The sequence below is a fragment of the Polypterus senegalus genome, chromosome 10 (assembly GCF_016835505.1).
Source record: "Polypterus senegalus isolate Bchr_013 chromosome 10, ASM1683550v1, whole genome shotgun sequence".
In the NCBI taxonomy this organism is placed as follows: domain Eukaryota; kingdom Metazoa; phylum Chordata; class Cladistia; order Polypteriformes; family Polypteridae; genus Polypterus; species Polypterus senegalus.
Genome location: NC_053163.1, coordinates 118,483,537 through 118,505,048, shown reverse-complemented (window position 1 = coordinate 118,505,048; position 21,512 = coordinate 118,483,537). Strand labels below are relative to the sequence as shown.

Below are 21,512 nucleotides of genomic sequence, written 5' to 3'. Positions count from 1 at the left end.
ACTGGGTCAGAGCATCTCCAAAATGGCAGGACTTGGTAGGTGCTCCTGGTATGCTGTAGTTAGTATATGCCAAAAGTAGGCCAAGGAAGGATAACCAGTGAATCCGCAATAGGATAATGGGTACCCAAGGATCACTGATGTGCGTGTGCAGCAAAGCTAGCTTTTCTGATGCAATCCCACTGAACAGCTACTGTAGCACAAAATGGACATAAAACGTAATGCTGACCAAGATAGGAATTTGTCTGAACACATTTTGCATTGGCTGAGTAGCTGCAGACCAGTTCAAGTCCCCATAATAAGCCCCTTTACACTGCAGAAAGTGCAGTGCACATGAATACCAGAACCAGGCCTATGAGCAATGGAAGGAGGAGGCCTGTTCCGATGAATCATATTTTCTGTTGGATCAGTAGGATGACCAGATCCGAGGGCATCAATTTATCTGGATGCACAATGGTAAGAAGGCAAGGCAATAGAGATAATGAGATAATCTGGGTAATGTTCTGCTGGGAAACCTTGGGTCCCGATATTCATTTGGATATTACTTTAACACGCAATACTTGCCTAAAGATTGTTGCAGACCACATACATCACTTCAAGGCCATGATACAGTATTCCCTGATGGCACTGGACTCCTTCAGCAGGATAATGCACTATGCCATACTGCAAAAAATTGTTCAGGAATGGTTTGAAGAACATGACAAACAGTTCAAATATGTTGACCTGGTCTCCAAATTATCCAAATCTCAATCCATTTGAGCATCTGTGGGACGTGTTGAAAAACTTACAGGACAAAGAATCTGCTGTTAATGTTTCGGCACCCAATACCACCTTCACCAGCTTTGTAGAGTTCATGCAGGTCAGGGCCGTTAGGACAACAGCAGGGAACCTGCACAATATTATGCAGTACACAATATTTGCAATGTGGTTGATCAGTGTATATTTATAAAACTCAAGCACCGACAGTTTTTTGTTTTTTTTTTTTTTAAGTTTAAGATATCAGAATCTTTACACACTACATTTTTTTTCCAATTTAACTGTCTTTTAAGAATAAGACTGCATGGTATACATTAAATTATAAGCGAGACATGCCAGCTTGATTTAGTAATGATGAATCAACATGTTTTTGTCAACATCACTCTCTCACTAATCTTTCTTTAAATCAAAATAAATAGAAATACAAGCTTATTTACCTGTAAGGAAATTTCTTGCAGCTGAAAGAACTTGAAATCAATGAGTGCCACTGGGAAGACAGCAGGATATGTGGAATAAAACCAATCCACCACTAGACTTTTCACTGGCTAAGGTTCAAGATGCTACTACGCTTTCTTTTTTTTTTGCCTACGCAATCACAAAATCAAGACATCTGGACAAGTCAGCAAATGCTTCTAGTAGGACGATACCAGAACTTGGACAGCCACCTACTTCTTACCATCTTCTCCAAAATCCATCCACTGTAACTCCTGGGAAAGAGTGAGACGCAGTAACCATAGAGGACCATTTGGTACTATGATATAAATACACAAAATCTATAACACTGGCAAAGGAAGAGGTGTTGACCAGATTACTGTGTGGTATAGTTGAAAGCAGAACCCTAAGGACCTTCATAATCTCTACTCGGTATCATTTTGAGAGAAAATTCCAAGTTGAACTGAGCAGGTGTTAATGAGGCAGACTTGCCAATTCTACTCAGAAATACTAACATTCTGGGAACATTCACCATTCAGGATTCATATACACTATAAAAGCTTGGTAATGTGCAGCATACAGGCAGAGAACAGAAAACTAAATAAGAACTTCAGACTCTTGACATTATGAATATCATCTGTCACACAAACTCTGCTGTTGTCAACACACCTTACAAACAACAATGTTCACTATAGGCCATGCAATATACTGTAAGTACAAAGCATGAAAACATCCAGGCAACATGTACCATTAGCTTCACATATACATTTAAGTGTCTTTTTTGCCAACAAGAGCCAAAGCAAGTAATTTCTTATCCACTCTGTTTAGCTGCAAGTTTTTCATGAGCACCAGCTCTCCTTTTTATAAAGCCAAAAACAAAAGGAATTCTTAAAACTCCTTTTATCATTCAAAAACTGTAACCCTGAGTTAGCAGCCATCAAAGCACGACTAAATATTCAAGACTCATCCACAGAGCTCATTAAAGCAAGAGCCATGTGACAACCGCTTCACTCCACCCCCCCACACCAGGTTGTCTTGCGCACAGCTTTTACTCTCCCCCTTCTTAAAATCTGATTCGGGTGATGCAGGCTTTTTTCCTTTTTTGAAATAAAAACCCATCGAAGCAGATCCTTTTATCTGAAACTGATATGCAAAGGGCAAGCAGCTAATGCATTCTCTGAATGTTTCCAGAAGATAAAGTGATCAAGAAAGAGACAGAAGGGGTTGGATGGGCTAACTGCAAGATTAACCAGAAGAGACAGAAGCCAGGATTACAAGAGTGCCCACACCTATGTGTTCACTAAAAAATAAAAAAAGACCCTCCAACAGAAGGTAAGCAGGCTACACCTTCAACCCCCTACCATCTCCACCCACTCAGGTTCCAAATTACAGTAAGACAGCCATCCGCCCACTACCCATCCACACGTGCACGCATGCTCTGCCCGTCAACGGTAATTAGTGCCTTCATCACTGTTCAGCAAGCTGGTTGCTGTGGCAACAGGGGGAGCCTCTTGCGCAGCCTTTGAGCTCGCTTAGACGCATGTGCACTGCTTAGTGCACAGGGGGAATCTCATTTTGAGATGGGAATTTGATCATCTTACTAACAAGCCAATATGTCAGTCTTTAAAGTTCAGTTTTTAAGCTGCCACATGTCAGTGGGGTGGGGGAGTTGGGAGAGATAACTAATACGAGGGTAACCTATGCAAAATGAAGCATCAATGTTGTCAAATGGAACTTTACTAGTTTAATCTCTACTGCCTTTTTTATATGTTATAAAAAGCACAGGGTTATTTAATGCAGTCATTATGTCTGCTAATTTTTTTTTTTTTTTTAAAAAAAGCAACTCCCGTTATCATAATGCTTCCCCACAGAGGCTTGAGCTCTGGAGTCGGGCAACAACAGGAAAACTGCCAAAAAGCTTCCATACCACAATGAGCTGTGCAGATGTGGAGGGTAGAAACAGCGAATTGCAAGTTCCATTTCTGTCTGCTTCACGATAGGCCAAGTGGGCAAAATTCATTTAAGCAACTTAAAAGCTTTCCCCCCAGAGTCCCTAGAGATATCCTTCTGGAGTGTGGGGCTGGGATGGAGAGGAGAAATGATGAAGTGAAAAAAAAAAAAAACAAGATTTACGAAGATGTAGCTTCATCCAAACATCTGGCTTCACTCAAGAGAGTCTATGTAGAGTCAGACAGCAAGAATGCAGAATGGGGGAGGGGGAGGAAGGGCACCATGGCTTTGCACTCTCAATCTCAACAGTTCTTTTTCTTTCAGCAGTGGACCAGATGTCAAACTACTCTGAGGCAGCATTGAGGCACTACAGTACTGCTCATGAAATTCACCCTATACATCAAAGGCTCTAAACATAACATCTTTCTTCAGAAAAAAAAAGAATACAAACTAGAAGGCGAGAGAAAAAATAAGATTATTGACCAAGGCTACAGGGATTCTACACATCAACATGATAGGCAATAAATGGGAAAAGACACAAAATTTAATACAAAAGGTGAGGGGAGCACCTCATTTTAAATGTCAAGCAAAAGTTTAACTTGTGTCAGCATCAGCTATCAATCCAAATGCATGAACAATACATTTGGATAGCTTCCACTAACTAGTAAAAGATGTGCCTTATGGACTAAGTGGTTACTCAGAAAAAAAATAAGCTTTATTAGACTGGGCTGCTGAACACTTCAATTTTTAAAAGTGTTTGTTTTAAACACTCCATTTCCAAATCTGCCATCCTCTGACGTGAAGTAGTTAATTCAAGAATTTCCCTCAGAACCTCTTTCTGTAATCATAGGCACCTTTCCTTTTTTCTAATTCCAATTAAAGTATTACAATGATGTCCGATATTACAAAAATCCTTCACAAAGGACAATATGCCAATGTTAAAGCAGCATACTGTATATTTTATATTTATATGTGTATATAAAAAAGGTAGAAAAAATACCTTAGTCAACTCTCCTCTAAAACATTTTAAATTAATCAACACCTGTAAAATTACGAGCTATGTTCTTTGTATAGATCTGTGTTCTTATAAGTGAGATTAAATCAATAGTGGAGTATGTTTTTCACCGCAACAAGAGATTAAGGCTTTGATGTTGCATATTGAGCAAGTAAAGGTTTGATATTTTGATCCAGCACTCCAAATAGCTACTCTCAATGAATGTGTTTATAATCACTTTAATAATCCAGTTATTCACAGAAACCTAGCTCCTAAAATACCATGTAAGCCCTTATTGCAGCGAGAGAAACTAGGTTATCAGTCCATGAGAAACCAGGCTAAAACAAGTAGATTTCTCTACAAGAGACCCAGAGTTCTGGCCTTAAGATTTCTGTTGTGCCCACATGTCCGCTGTACTCTTGTGCTGGCCATGTAAACCCTTAACCAGGTTACAGTTAATGATCTTGTTGTCTGTGCATGTCTGCTGCACTCAGTTTACCCCCTTAGCTTCACAAATGCTTTCAGCAGCCAAAGGTGGAAACATTCGCAAGATAAAATTACCCAAGGCAAATACTCAGGATTATTCCTTCTCCTCACAGGTGGCGAAGTGGTAGTGCTGCTCCATTGCAGTAAGGAGACTGTGGACGATTGTGAAATCGCTTCCTGGTTCCTCCCTATGTGGATAGCAATTTGAGTACTGAGAAAAGCGTTATATAAATGTAATGAATTATTATTAATTATTAATCTGCCTCAATATTTCATAAATTGTTAAATTTATGTTCAACAGCAAAATCTTGGGAGCAGTGGTGAGGGCAACACGCTAAGTGTTTTTTGTGCTAGTTTGATTACTTTTTAAAGTAATGAGTAACCTAATGTGGCACTTATTTTATTGAAGTACAAATACCTGCATTATTATTGTAACAGCAGCACTGGATATAAGATCTGAAGATTTTGTACTAGTATGCCAGTCCTTTGCAGACCTCGGTCACACATCCAAGCAGAAAAGAGTGTGCTGCGTGCAATCCAGTAAAAGAAACCTACTATATTAACAAATGATCAGTTTAATTTTCATCCAGTGCTGCTTTAGATATGTTAAAACTATGTGACTGGGCGACAGAGTGGACAATGTTCACACCGCAAAATCTTTGGTGGCTCAGGTCAATGATATAAAAGAGGATGAATGTTATTTAATTCATAGCACATGAAGGACTAAACAAATTTATAAAATCACAAAAAAAAAAAAAAAAAAAAAGAATAATATCATCAGAGGCATGGTGCTTGTTTTTTTGGAATCATGGTGGTGAATGATGAGGTTTAGCTCCATTTTGCACAGTTTAAGGACATCGGAGCATTATCCCCTAAAGGACAACCCCAGAACCTTACTTGAGCACATAAACGGAGATTTTATATAAAATAAAATTAAAAAAAAAAAACCATACCATATCTCATTTTGTTTTTGAACCTAAACACGCATCATGTTTAAACAATGGGTTACAAAAGGTTCTATAACATTAACACTCCCCAACACATGTTGCATTATGAGTCTGTGGATCTATTCAGTGAATTTACAAACACTATGTATCAAAACATTGTGAAGATTAAATGCACAACACAATACAGATAAAAGCAGAAGGCTCCACATTGGGGGTGAAGTCATCACTGGAGTCCCACAGGTATCTATCTGTCCTTGAACTGCTATTTTTCTAATATATACAGTGACATTCTGGTGTAATTAGTACACTTGTGAAATTCACAAATTACACTAAAATTGGAGGGACAGAAGATACAGAAGAGGCAGAAAGAATAATTCAAAAGACTTGGACAACCTCCAAAATTAGGCAAACACTTAAAAAATGCAGTTCTGGTCACCACAATTCAAGAAAGATGCAGTAACACTTAAAGCTGAGAAGAGTAACCAGATACGTGTCTGACTGTGAGAAACTCTGGGAGTTGAATCTGTTTAGGCTTAAGCAGAGAGGACACTATGAGGACCTAATCCAGGTCTTCAACATTCTCAAAGTCACTAATTAGGTTTATTTAATGGAAATCTTTCTACGAAATTAAGTGGATGTGTGCTTCCTGCCTTCAGTCCTGAATGCATCTTTACTCAATAGTTGTAGGAATCTGGAATAACCTACCAAGGCAAGCAGTCGAAGCAAAAAACTATTTTAGAAGTATCCGTGTAAGATATTGGAACAAATTAACTAGAAAAGCAAGCTTGATGGACTTAATGCTGTCCACTTGTTTGTCAAATTTCTTATTTTTTTACACTTGGATCTAAATTCAAGAGCTGGAGCTTTTCCATCGGATGGGCTCATATATTATATTAAAATGGGAATTATAAGAACATGTAACAAAGCTTAATCAAACTAATAATGTCATTTCTCAATGTAGTCTCCACCCTTCTTAATTCACTTGCACCACCTGCCTGGACTCCTGCAGAATAAAAGGTTTTGTCTTGCCCTCGTAACCACTCGTGTACCACTTTCTTCACTTCGTCACCTGTGTTGAATCGAAGACCAGTGGTTGCCAGAGCAAGACAAAACCTTTCATTCTGCTGAAATCCAGGTACTTCCAGGCAGGTGGCGCAAGTGCATGAAAAGGGTGGAGACTACATTGAGAAATGATATCAGTTTTGTTACATTTTCTAACCTTAGCTTGACTCTCCTTTGTGTGTGTGTGTGTGTATGTGTATGTGTATTTGTATGTGTATGTGTATGTGTATGTGTATTGTATATATATATATATATATATATATATATATATATATATATATATATATATATATATATATATATATATATATATATATATATATATACACACACACACACACACACATATATATACACACACAGGCTAATCTGGTTCTCTCTGAAGACTACTGTTAAAAACTTGACACTGATAATGACAATGCTGTTGTTAAGTCAATAGATGGCCTACAATTCCTTCTGTTTACTTCAAAGTACATAAAGTTGTATTTAAGCAAACCCTAATAAACTGAAGCCTTGACGTATTCCCGTCACAGGAGTGTTGACCCTGCCTTACTAGAGCATTGCATAAGCCATATGGACTATCGCCCACAAAAATAAAGCACAGCTGGGAAAGAGGCCCACTTAAAATTGAACCCCACTGTGGAAACCAGAGATTGGAAAAGTCTAAAAGGAAAACCAGATGTGTCTACGGCCATAGAACCTGCAGGCTTGTCTAAGAATTAAACAGAGTTTCCAAAATCCTTTGGGGAAATTCAAATTCAATACTTAAATTGCCATAAAAAGCCCATACCACACAGATAAACAGCAGACTGCCAAAGAGAAAAAAATGCTTCAGGCTACAGCTAAATGGAATCTTTTAGCACCAGGCTCCCATCAGACTCCATTATCCAGGTACAGTTAAATTGATGGTGTTGCTCGAGACTCACTACAGCAAGTCTGCCTGCAACCAAGCTGCTGGGCATACTTTTCCACACTGATCTGGCATTGGACTATTGGTGATCTGTATATGGCTTTTGAAGTTCTGCATGTTTACACTCCTTTAACACTGTACTCCTCCATCATGAGATAATGTCATTAAATACTGTGGCAAGTGATTCTGGATGTACTTGTTGTGAACTACAGTACATCAGGAAACAATTACAGCTTGATAAACAGCAGGTATAAGGTGTCTGAGCATGAATAAGTGTGTGCTATATTTAACCCATTTTTAAAGCATAGGTCTATCTGTTTAACATACTCCTCAGAGCTATGCAGGAAAACATCCCAGAAAATGTCAGGATAGTACACATAAAGTATGTTGGCATAAATGTATGGAATAATTTATAACTGTACAGCTGAAAGAAATTAGCATTGCCCTTGCAGAAAAAAGAAATTCCTTTATGCTTCAATATGATAAACAAGAGGGTAGACCACAAAGCAAAACTTGAAAGGCCTGTGCCATGAAAACAGTTTAACCTATAGCAGGTGAAAGACAGATAAAAGTATAAACAGATTCAAGAATAAACTGCGCATTATATGTTCTCCATTCCCATGCCATTCAACAATGCCTTATAACAGATGATTGTTTTTGCACTGACATATAACCTCCCATTATGTCCCAATCATAAACCTCCTAAACATTAGCAAAGTTCAAGCTGTAAAAGTAAAATTTCTTTCAAGCAGATATTTGAAAATAGTTAAACATTCGGTCTGGGAATAACTTATTTAAAGCATTTATTACACACAGAGATACATATAGACACATATGTCGCAGTCAAAATGGAAAATCTGTTAAACTGCAATTGCCTGAAGCCTTTTGCCCTGAGCCAAGTCAACTGGAAAGGAAGCTTATTTCTCAAATTGCCCAGGCTCATTCGAGAAATATTTGTGCTTCTATTTAGTCTGACTTGTTGCAAAGCACCAGAGCCTACTGCAATGAGATGGATTTTCCAATTCACCCATGACATATACAAATACACATATACATACAGTACAATTATACACAAAGAATTATGTGAAAACTTTGTGCTAACATAAGCCAAAGGATAAACACATTCATTTGCTGAAGATGAATTAGATATTTACCAGTTACTCATTTTTTTTTCTTAATATAAACAACTGACACCCAAAATAGGCCACTGAGTGTATGAATACTTGCGTGTATAAAATATTTTATGTAATCCTTTTCATTGTGCATTGCTCACACAAAAAATAGTACTTGTAAAATATCTAACCAAACTAAAACTAGCAAAGGATATTATTTTAGTGATGTTTTTGTGACATCTTGGAAACAGTCATAGCTATAAAGCTGGGAGTTTTGTTCCTGCTTTTTCTTCCATTTTGTTTGTTTTCTTAGACACTTTTTCATTTTCTTCATTTTTTTTCTAGTTTAACTATGAAGTCATTAAGTTGTGTTCACTTCATATTCAAAGTTCAGCTTGATTGGATGCAACGTTATATTCTTCAAGTAAAAAAAATTAAAAAAAAAAATAATGTCAAAAGCTGGACGAAGAACAGAAAATAAAAAAATACATCTGCTCACCATATGGAAAAGTAACAAAACAAACAGTACATACATGCTGTATACACACACACATAATACATAACTATACCAGTATGGTTATATGCTTTACAATTTCAAGTTTCGTTTTGAAAGAAACCATACAAATCTAATTAGCAAGCACAGCAACTCAGTGAGGGGTCATGGTTAAATAATAAAATCTCATTTGCTTGGTGGAATTTGGAAACTACTGCAATATGTTTTCAAATCACAAGGTGATTGTTCATTGATTAGTCAAGTACTGTATTATTTCATTATGCCACCCATCCTTCTTTACACTGCAAGAAGTGGTGCTACTGAATCAAGGCAAATATTAGAGAACCTGGGCATAGCATTTTAAAAGGAAAACAAAGTAAAGATTTGTAATGTAACTGCATTTGTGCAGTAAAAGTCACGGACTAAAAACAAATGAAGTATCTGATGTGTTAATTTCACATATTTAGCTATATATGTTGCATAAAACAGTGCCTAAATACATAAGGTGAAGAAACTAAACAGCACTCTGAACTTGTCAACTTTCTACACTTTTTAAATTTAAGGCCTAATCACACTACTTTATCACGCCTACTTCAGCTTGCCACGTAAGAGTTTAAAGGGCAAAAACCTGCCCAGGAGAGGTTTAAAATCCTCACACATCTCTCGCACAATTAAATCTGTCATGTGTCTAACTGCAAGCAATGGTGCCATTAGTCCAGGCTGAAATGCCTCAATTGTTTGAGAAAACAAAAAACTGATATTAGACTCAGCTGACAAACAACCATTTCTATTAACCATTATACTATGTAACCTGGAGTGAAGATTACAAACAATTTCCAGATGTTAGAGTGGGGAAGAAAAAAAAATTACAGAGAGGTGTGATTAGACAACACCATTATAGGAGTCTTCAACACCCAAAAATATTCCAAGGATGCAAAAAGGACAAAAACCCATGGTAATTTTTTTTTTTTTTTAATTAAGACTCCAAACAGGGGGAATAGACAAAAGTCAAAAACTCCAAGTACCAACTACAGGTCTTGAGCCGCTGTGTATTCAATGTGGCTATGCACTCACTTGTCCACAGCAATACCACCACAGAGCACACAACCTTACTTCCATCAACACCTTCCTCTCTCCAGTGAAGGAACGTCTATTGCACAGTCTTCCCGACCCTGTGGACCCTGCTATCCCTGCACCCATTTGCCAGATGGGGCCAGGTTTCCAATGCAATTAGTTCCCCAGATGTCAGTTCAATCAAAGGGAGGGACAGTTCCTCTCTGGAACCACATGGTCTATAGCAGCCTAGAGATATTGCTGCCGCTTGTATTTCCTCCATGGTCTCCACTTGTTAAATGGGAGAATACTTTCATACAGGTCGAAACTCTCAAACAGTTATGTGCGTGCCCCTAACTTTAACACATTCAGGGTGGGCAGAACACATATAAGAAAGGATAATAAATTATTGTTTAACCCTGTGTTACACTATTAAAGAGATGTCAAAAGGTAAAGATAATCAGTCCCAGTTAAAAAAAACATCAGCCTTCTCAGCAACACAGAAGTTGAGTTTTGTGCCTGTCCTCGCATAGCTCACAAACAAAGTCTAACCACTCAACCACTTATTGTACATACATACACAAAAAAACTAATCAAGTACAATCATGGAGGCATCATCTTGAGTCATTTAAATGATAACCTCATTTTAAGCAAATACATGCTTACAATACATTTTTAATGTTCACACTGATTTTCATAAATAAAATGGTTTTAGAGAATATTAGGTCATTTTAGGCAGAATATGGTAAAAGTCAGACATATAAACTTAAAATAAATCTGGCAATACATCATAATTTTAAGCTATAAACCACAATATTACAAATGACTAAAAAAACCTCCAAGAAGGTTACAGAACTGTGTTTCTTTGACATAAGCCATACTGGAAAGGAACTACCATTTAAAGTACTTATACTGTATATTCAGAGACTGAGATTAAGAATTCCTAAAACCAGTGACACTTCAATTGGGGTTTTGCTTCCTACATAAGCCTTTGTTCATCTTGAAATATCTTTAGAACAGTATTGACATGCTACAACGTTTGATGAATATTGGCTTAGACATTGATGTGAGGAACTTAAAACTCCACCAAGACCCTTTCCTAGAACTGTCTACTTTGATCTTTTTTCCAGCATTAAAAGTATGATGTTATGGGAGCACAACCTTCAAATTCATTTTCATAAAAAAGAAAAATCACAGGCTGAAGGAAAGCTGCCTCCCAGTTTCGTAAGGGAGCTCAGCATTATTTCCTCTGTCAGACAGAGACAGATTCTTCACCCTGCAAAACCACCCAAGTAAAGGCCACACAAACATATAATAAACCAGCTCTCTAAAGCATTCCTTTCCAACTTAAAAGTAATCTCCAACATTCAACATTTCATGAATTACATCAAGAAATGCAAATCAGAGAGATAACCACGTACAAGGAGGCTGAACATAAGACTTGGTGCAACTTGGAAATCACAAGTATTCAGGAACGTTTTGCCTCCTTCTTCATTTTTACTAAAAGCAGCAACACAGGGTAGACCACACAAGCAAAATAAGACAAACGCCCCATGTAGAGTTGTCAAGTAAAAACTACAAAAAAAAAAAATCAGTATTTTTTTTATTATATATACCAACAGACTAACCTGGATCCAACCAATTAAATTGAGCATCACAGGGAAACAGAAGAAAACTCAATTAATAGCAGAAAACCCATGATTATACAGAAGGAATATGGAAACTGCACATAGAGAAAGAAAGATGGCACCAGTAATCTAATACTGATAACAGAAGCTTTCAGGAATCAGGGATACTCATTGTGTCATATTTTAACAGCACCTTTCTCAATCCGTTTAAATCACAAAATACACTTAGATCTACAAACTACTTATTTAAGTTTCTTACTTATACTGTACTTGGTTACACTGATAAAAAAAAAAAAAAAACACTGATGTAAATCAGTCTTCAATATAGAAGACTAGATTAAAGAGAGAAAAGAACAAGAGACTACACACAACCATTTTTTGGTTTTGTATTTAGAAGTAACGGGATACCCTTAATTGAGGTCTTGATAGATCAATCACTTTAACATTGTATAGATACTCAACACCATCAAATAGCTTTCAGCTACCTTTCAACTCCATCAGAAAAATCTCTGGTAACAAACTGAAAAATGTCTGACATCAAATCTGAATCTATTTTAACATTAATACATTTGATAACTAATTAATTATAAAAAAAAAAAACCCAAACACATTTACCGTTATCCAAAGTAGAAATCCAAATACAACATGCACTGGGAAAACACAAAATAAAGTTCAATATCAAATTTCACAAGGAAGATGTTTAGAGTTTGTGGGGAGTACCAACTTTTAAATTTTGTTTTAAATTTAACTATAAAAAAACAGTATTTACAGAACACAGCGATAACTAGCCGTTAAAACAATTTGCATTGAAAGAATGTGCAACATTTGATCAAATGTGTTTGTCACTTGCTGGCACATTGTTATGCTTATCCTTTCTTAGAGGGATTACCAATTAAAATTTAAATTTGCAAGATTTGTATAACAATTCTATTCAAACTTCAATTCGATTTTTCTTCAGCTCATATCTTAAAAGGTTAAAAAAAATAGAATAAAAAAAGATCAAGCAAACACCATTAACATCAACCTTAATGTTAATGGTTCTAACAATTCACTACATAACATTTGTAAACTGTAGATAAGGAGTTTCTTGAAATAAAACAACAAGTAGCACTTGTACTTGTGTGAAAAAAATGATCACCAAGTGAAAGCTTTAGACTGTTAATCAGAAATATGCTTTAAAATTTTTAAATAAATGATTACCCGTTTTCTATGAAGCAAAACTATTGCATATGACTTTTTGTTTCATAATTTACTTTGAAACCATCGGAATGATCAGCAAAGCTGCCTCAAAGCTGCAAAGAGCATGCATTTGAGGCTCCCAACCCACATATGCTCACCCAGGAAAATCTCAAGAGGACCTATAACCATTGCAAGTAACAAATTACTTCCAAACAAAAATATACGTAATTTAAAATGGCACACACTTCTTTCCAGCCTGTACTGATGAACATCCTCCTTCAAAACAACTTACAAAATAAATAGATAAATAAATAAAATCAGGACTATAAATGAGTGCAAAGTTTATAGCCAAATCATAACAATATATGATAGAACAGAGGATGTCACGTACCAATGTGGGCATTAAGAGCTTGACAATAAATGAACACCCTACAAACACAGACAGAGTAACTGAAATACAAATTGGATTCCTGTATTGCCTTCCGGCCTGCCATCCTCCCACCTCAACCCTAACAGCCAAACAGTTAAAAGCTTCAGCAGCTTCCAAAAATACTCTGTTAAATTGATGGTTTTAAATTCAATTCAAAAAACTGCCATTAGAATCCCAACCACGTATTCACTGTATGACCACAAGCGAGTCACTTAACCTTGCAAGTCTTGATGTGGAAATATGGAAACAATTAGACTCTGCACTCGTGATCATAAGTCACTGTGAAAAAAGTGTCAAAAAAATAATGCAAGTGCTGAAAAAACTACTACCAGCTGAAAAGAGAATCAGAAGGTTGGAAAGAAGAGATGTAATTTACCAATATCATACAACACAAGGATATAAAAAAGAAGGTTTTTCTCTTTGCATTAAAAATAAATATTAATTACGAGAACATTATGGTTTCTCCAGCTAACTACAAAATCTTAACAATTCCATTAATTCAAAGCTATGTAGGTTTCAGAAACTATACAGGGAGCTACAGAACTTAACTAAATAAGATGGGTGAAGACCAAATGCCAAGTCTACAAGGTTGCACTCTGAGTTTTTAAAAAAATACGGCAATAGAACTAGAGAGCACATTTACAGTATGTGAGCTTGAGTTAATCATCTAGCTACAAGAACCAGAGTAAGAAAAGACGACCGATCTGCTCAGAATACAATTCATAATAAAGTGTGGACCACTCTGCTCACTTCTCCCCTGGCTGGGCAACTTGAGGAAAATATAGTTGTGTCGAATGCACAAGTGAAAAGACTGACAAATTTAGACAATGATCAGATCTGGATGCCATGAGGACTCTTGGTTCCTTATGTAATACAGTGGGCCCTAAAAAACTGCAGGGAAAATGTTTGTGTGGAACCAGAAAAAAAAAAACCCTACATACTTCTTAAAGGCTCAATTCAGTACATTCAGCAAATGTCATACAGCTATTCAGACAGCCAACTTGTTACATTATTTCAAAAAAGGCCCATCTGAGGAGCAAGCACAGGACACCACTACAAACAGTGCAGTCCAAGTAGGCTAGGAGAACACGGCTGGCCACACTGTTTACAGGGCAGCCTTGTTAGTGTATGTTGTTTTTCTAATCTAATCCCTCTGATGTGATTTTTCCGATCCTCTCTTGCAAAGAGGCTTTGGCCAGCAGTAACAAGATCAGCAGAGCTAAACCAGGAAATATCCGTTATGATCTGAGCTGAGCTTATGGAGGAGATTTGGTAGGGGTGGAAGCAGTAGTTAACTGCTGTTATGGGAAGTTCCAAAAAAAAAAAAGTTATAAAGGCAAGCATCTATAGACTCTCTTTTTTTGGTGCCACGTCACTTTCTGAGCAAAATCTTAAAACCAGCTGGCCTGCCATAACCATCACCGCAGCTTGAATGCACTGCGGATCATTTAGCTTTGCTGCTTTACTCCACCCAACAGTTCATGCCAAAGTTGGCTTTGGTTCTTTATTTATTTCCAGCTTCCCAATATGGAAAGCTGGCAAGCAGATGCAAACAAACAAACCGAATGAAAGAACTGTAGCGTTGGTGGACTTTCTAAAGATGAAATCATAGCACATCAGAAATATGCTTTACAAAAGCATAAGTATACGTTTTACTGTTATTTTAGATTTTTGTACTACAATCTACATAAAATTAATCTTGACTAGTTGTAGCTAGCATATAATGCTGCTTTTTTAACATGCGCTCTTATTTGCAATATTTTTGGCAGCTTTACTGTCCCATCCATCCCTTTACTGCATCAATGTCAATCCACTACACCTGCATTTACTGAAGTGGTTCTATCAGGGCATTTAAAATATGCTTTTCTAGCAAAATAACACAAAGCCTAAAAGTAGGTGTAGACATAACTGGAAATATTATATCTTTTGTAAAGTCTGTATTTGAGGCTCACATAAGCATAACTGCAGCCATACTATTCCAGTGATGTATATACTATCACATTCCATCCCATTTCACAGCTGCAAACTGCCCTGCCAATCGCATCATTTTTACCAAAAGCACTGACTTGCAACAAGGGGGCAGCTGTTATGTGTAGGAGGGTTTTGGCCCCACAGGCAAATCACATTCCTTAACTACCCAAAGTCTCAATTCTCAGCCATATAGTCATGGTTATTAGCAGACAGATTGAATACATATGGAAAATTCAACCATGAAACGGCCTTTGATCAAACCAAAATTAGATTTTTCACCGTTTGCCGTTTTTTTAAGTGTAGAGCCGAAAGCCACTAGGCTCACAATTACAAACTGATGATATACAATATGGTCCATCCTAACAAATGTGAATGCTCATATGAGGATTTGCCTAGGCTAATGCTGAAAACACTAACTTTTCAAAAAATCTTACTACATGCGGGCTATCTTACAGTCTTATATCACTAGTACGTCTTTTTCACTGATAAGTCAGGAAAATCAGCTAACCACGGCTTTAGTTGCCCTGGCTGCAACTGCATACAGCCTGTCAGCGTGAAGTTCAAGGTAAGCTTCATCTTAAAATAATGAACAATGGAATCCTTATCAGTATTATAAATCAATCCAGTGAACAAGGTGTCTGGTTTAAATTAAAAATACATCCGTTTCTCCTTTATATCCTTAAAAATAGGCCACCTCATAGTAAAATATGGAATATCAAACAACATGAGAAGCACAAAAGTGAAACACTAAAGCAGTAGCCATTTTATACATCACATGCTTCATATATTGAATGTCACAGGAGAGTCTATATATATATATATATATATATAAAAAAAAAGGGACACAAATAGCCCCTTATGTCTAGACATTCACTGACTGAACTCGCTTATTCCATCTGAGAGGAATAACGAGCTTGACTTTCTTTATCACTGCAGCATGTGATTAAAGACTAGAGCCAGTCTTCAGCTAGGTGGCAATCATTCACAGGCCTCGCTTATCCTCACATCCAAACTCACTGATGAAGGACAGCATACATTCAATAGCCACTTTAAAGGCTGTATCTGATCACTAACACAAATAACTGGGCTAGCCAAAAAGCCAATAGTGTGGGAGTAACTCAGAATATACATTATTTAGTATTTATATGATCAAATTTAAGAAAGGGCAACATGTATGATCTAGAAGACTATAACTGTAGTAAGACTGCTGGTGCCAGACACACTTGTTACAAAATTTCAGAAAAGCTGCCTTCTGGGAATTTCACACCACAGAGTCTCTGTAGTTTACTGAGGATGGTGCAATAAACAAATAAACAAAAAAAAGCTACCGAGCAGCAGTTCTGTGGGAAAAAACACCTTGTTAATGAGAAAGAGTTGGAACAGACAAATCAAACTGGATTAAGCCAACAAAAAGACCACAAATAGTCAAATAATAGCACTTTTCTTTACCAGTGTGCAGAACCAACTTAAAGTGAATGGACTACAGCAACAGAAGACTTTACCACGTTCCACTCGTGTCAGCTAAAAATAGGGGAAGATGAGGCTATATTTAGCATGTGATTACTAAAACTGGACAAGTGAAGAGTGGAAAAAACGATTCTTAATCGCTGCTGTGACATAATGATGGTAGAGTGAGAAGTTGGTGTAAACAGAGTGAACTTATGATGCATCTTGCCATGTGTAAAGTTTATAGGTGGGTAGTGGGATTGTAAAAGTGTTAGGGATGTTCTCTTAGCACACAGACTCTTTAATATCAAATGAAATCACCTTAAGACCACAGCACACCGAACCATTCCTGCCAACAATGTGTATCACTTTATAGCCAGTGTCTTTTTTTTTTTCTTCAAATTGGTACTACCAGCAGGATAAGGCACCATGTTACAGAGCATCTATGATCTCCACTAATTCCACAAAATGTGACAGTGACCGGTTTATCCCAAATGTCAACCCTATTCCCACATCTCAATTCAATACAGCAGCTTTGAGACCAATTGGAATGTAAGGCTTGCAACATGAATGCCTGGCCAAAAAAGCCAAAGACAACCATGTGGCAATATCAGGTCAACAAAAGACCACAAATCTATAAGTAATGTATTGTAGCACCTTTTTTGAACTTGAAAACGTTCAAATAAATACACACAAAACTAGAGATAATTACAACTACATTTCCCGTCATTACTTGCACATTAAAAAGAGTACACCATGAAAAGCATTTTCGTGCCTCAAAAAAAGATGCAGATGAAAGGGCAGAACTTGAATGTCTGTAGTCACACATACCCTGAAAATAATACATTTAAGGTGGTAGTCTCCAAAGAACTGAGCATATAGCCTTTCAACTTCTATTTTACTTACAGTAATACAACGCATAAAACATTTTTTGGGAAATTTAGAAGGCATAGTAAATCATTTTAAGAAGTCTGAGATCATCTCACAAACAGCTTGGGAAAATGTGCAAAAATGTTGCAACCATTCTTTCTTGGTTTACATAACCAGTTAAAAATTCAAGATGAACTACAGCATGTCCAAGCTGAAATAATCACAAAAAAATAACCACAACTCCAAAGAAATGCATGTTCTTTATAGAACGCACAACTAAAAAGCAGACTTATTTGCACTACAAAAATGGGAACAAAATAGTAACAGTGTTATGAGAGTTCAGAGTGCAGCAATCAGCAAACATGTGCAGCACATAATCTCTTGGCAATTGTACAATAAGGCCAGGTGACCACTGTCACAAATTCACTATAGTGCTCTTGATTAAAACAGCGAGAGCAAGAGTAATACTGCCAGCTTATCCAACCTCCTATCCTATCCTCCGAGACCAGAGACTAACACATGATTAAGAAATGTAAACAGCAAAGCCAGGTTTCTACATCATTGGACTGTAAATAACAAAAACGTTGGTTCATGCCACACCATCACGTTCATACCAAGCATGTCACCTCAGGCGACTTTGCTCAAACGTAGCAAATGTTGAAAAGTGAGCATTGCTTTAAAGAACCTTAACTAAACACTTAAATAATACAAACCTCCACAATACAAAATCAAAATGAAAGAAATCTGAGTGGGGCAATGAAGTGTGAATGAGGAGAAACAATGGACTTCATAAACACAGTGAGGCAAAAAACAACAAGATGGATATGTTCATCCCAATAATAAAATACAAGCAAGGCAAACATTTTGCTCACTAGACTAGAGGTGGAATTTCAACCCACTATCTAGCTCAAGGTGTCAAGTCTCACGTATTGGTGATTTTGGAAAATGCAAATTATGAAATAATTAAGCCAACACCAGGAATACTTAGGAAATGTGCCAGCACAACCTCCACCCCCCAATCATTTGGGATACCCTTAGGTGTAAATGGAATTTCACAATGTATAAAATGGCAGAACAGGGGGCTAGTTTATAAATACTAACATAAAAAAAAAAGATGTGATTTACTCATCTTACCACCCCAAGGCCCTGCACCAGATGCTGATCGAGAATGTATAATCTGCACCCCATACTCAAGGGCACAATATTATACACTCCAGTTCATATATACTGTATTTCTACTAAATAGAGTTATACATTCTGCAAGCACCACTTAAAATGTTATATACTGGTTTCAGAGACAGAGACCTAACACAAAGTGTGTACAGTACTCTTAAAACACTCCACTACCCCTTATCAATACAAGGGGCTACAGTATTCACCATCTCATATATTAGCAATCCATGGATGCATAAACCCCTTACCCCATCTCCAACACAAAGAAACTTAAATCCGCAAAGTGCAGTAAAGAAGTTAATATTCTGAACTCAGTTGTCACAGGTTCCCAGGAGGCTACGTAACCCAAATGCAAAGGCGCTCTAATGCCTGAAATACGACTGGGGGGTATCATTCCATACCCAGACCCCCGCAGGACGTGGACAGGGTATAATGTTAGACCCTCGGGCCAAATGGGCTTCGTACATCAACCTTGACCTACCGAAGATGGGCACGAGTCCATCTAAAACGTAACAGCAACGCGGAGGGCACGACGAGGTGGGCACCTACAGTCCTAGAGGGTTGTGTGCTACGGAGCGGACGTCCACGAGATCATTAAGGGATGGCCGGCCGGCCCGTCCGTCTCAGTCTCAAGTGTCCTATTGTCCCTTTCTTTGTTTCGTCCGTCGCCACCCCCTCCCCCACGACACGCCAGCGCGGCCCTCTCGGGTGCAACGCTTACATGACAGTCAGTAGATCAGATTTATGTTCCGCACAATACTGTCATCTATGGGTTTGCTGTACTGGTGTGGTTTTTGTTGTTTTTTTTTTTTGCAGGAGGTGGAGGGTCCAGCCGTTTTATTGTCTCTTTCAAGCACGTGTTCTGCGTACCTTTCGACACGTGCAGTCACCCATCTCTTGTTGCCTCGCCGGGTCACGCCAGGTGTGTGGACTGGCAAATGGAAACATTGTCGCCCAGCTGCCCTCTTCCCCCCGCCATACCCATGCGGTTACCCCACATACGCTCTCTTACCTGCGGCACCATCTCCGCGGGCCCTGGTCCTCCCTCCATGCGAGCTCGTTTGCAGTCCGCACCCACACCCGCTGCTGCACTGGCCACCAACGTAGCTTCAGGCTCAGGGTCCCCTCGCTTGATTCCCCGGCTGGTACTGGCACCGCCACCGGCAGTCGACAAGGCTTGGGCCGGGTTTTCCATTTCACGATCCCGGTCCAAAATACCCCGGGATCCGGGCATCATAATGGGGGCGACTTCGGCCGACATCAAATAAAAAAAAATACTAAGTTACAATATTAAAAATATGTAATAAAAAGCACACAAGAAGTGCCAATGACGATGAAGATGATGGCAGAAGGAGGAAGGGAGAGACGTAAAGGTGTGCGAGCAGTACAGGACGTGCTTGCCAAACAGCAGCGGCCCTTCGCTACAAAACGGAGCGCACAAACAACCTCTGGAAAAAAATCAATTGCAAACAGTTGGTAAAAATACGCACCCCGCAAGCCTAATCAGCTGCAGTGGGAGTGAAAAACACCAGGAGCAAGGTTACTGACTGCGAGCAGATACGCGGCCGTCTCTCACTCTCCTTTTAGCTTTTTCAGCCCCTTCCTTCCTTCCTTTTGCTCACGCCGGATTGTCTATCGGTTGCGCATTTAACGTAATATAAGCGGTTCGACTGACTTCGTGATCGCTCCCCACTCTTCGTCTGGAACGAATTCTTCCGTCTTATAGCTTATCTTCGTCCTACAAAAATCTCCTTTCCCCTTGATTGCGTTTTAGTCCTTTTGAACCCCGACTTCCTCGACGAAGCCGGGCTTTTGTTGTTGTTGTGTGCTTTTCAACAGACTTGGGTTAGAAAAAGAAAAAAAAATTCAGAGCCGACTGCTGTTTTAATCGCACCTATCCCCCTCCGACAATCCTGAGGTTTTAGGGGGAAATGGCTATTAGGCGATTGCTGTCGATCTTCTAGGATTAAAAGGAGAAAAGTGTGGCCAAAATCCCAACAAAGGCGATTATTTCCGTCCCTCTGTTGTAAATAATGCTCGCTAATTAAAGAGCATAGAAGACCAGCAGTGGCGGCGGCAGCGAGCTTAAGTAGACGGGAAAATACACTCCTCTCCCGAAGATCAGCTCGGCTACACTTCGGGAATCTCCGGGCCGAAGAATTGCCCGGATCTGACGGGTTTCCCGAGGGGCGGGGGGAAGACTGGCGGCTGAAGGAGTGCAGTCAAGGGCTGGACTGGAGTGTCGAGACTGTGCTCCCAGAGCCAGAGAGTGACGTCAAAAGTGAAACGATTAATGCTTTTCTCTATTTAAATGACTATATTGTGATATTAAGTTTTTGAGCAATTATTCCTTTGATTGTAAAGTTTAAATAAGCTACTTTATTGTACACGCACTCAAGTTCAATGTAATAAGCTGTCTCCTCTTAACACAATATGTTCCCTGTATTTGTCTACTTACGTTTAGTTTTTTTCCTTTTAGGTTTAGTTCCTTTCTTTCGCTTTAAGTTTTTTTTTAATCCTATGCCTCCCTGGTTAAATTTAGTTCTTTACTTAGCCATTGGCTATTCATTTCCAGAAGAAACCATAGATAACGGAGGCTATCAGAGAAGGACTTGAATGGCAA

General features: G+C 38.3%; 1 protein-coding gene across 5 annotated transcripts in view; it reads right to left on the bottom strand.

The window, feature by feature from the left end:
* Window positions 1–21,086, bottom strand: part of LOC120537486 (RNA binding protein fox-1 homolog 2-like) — a 213,971-nt gene extending 192,885 nt beyond the window's left edge. The window contains exon 1 of one of the 5 annotated variants that reach the window (XM_039766456.1): window positions 19,902–21,086. In XM_039766456.1, coding sequence (XP_039622390.1) covers window positions 19,902–20,150 — 249 coding nt within the window. In that variant the 5' untranslated portion in view covers window positions 20,151–21,086. The remainder of the gene's footprint in view (window positions 1–19,901) is intronic. The other 4 variants (XM_039766459.1, XM_039766457.1, XM_039766453.1 and 1 more) reach the window with 4 other exon arrangements.
* Between the last annotated feature and the right edge of the window lie 426 nt (window positions 21,087–21,512).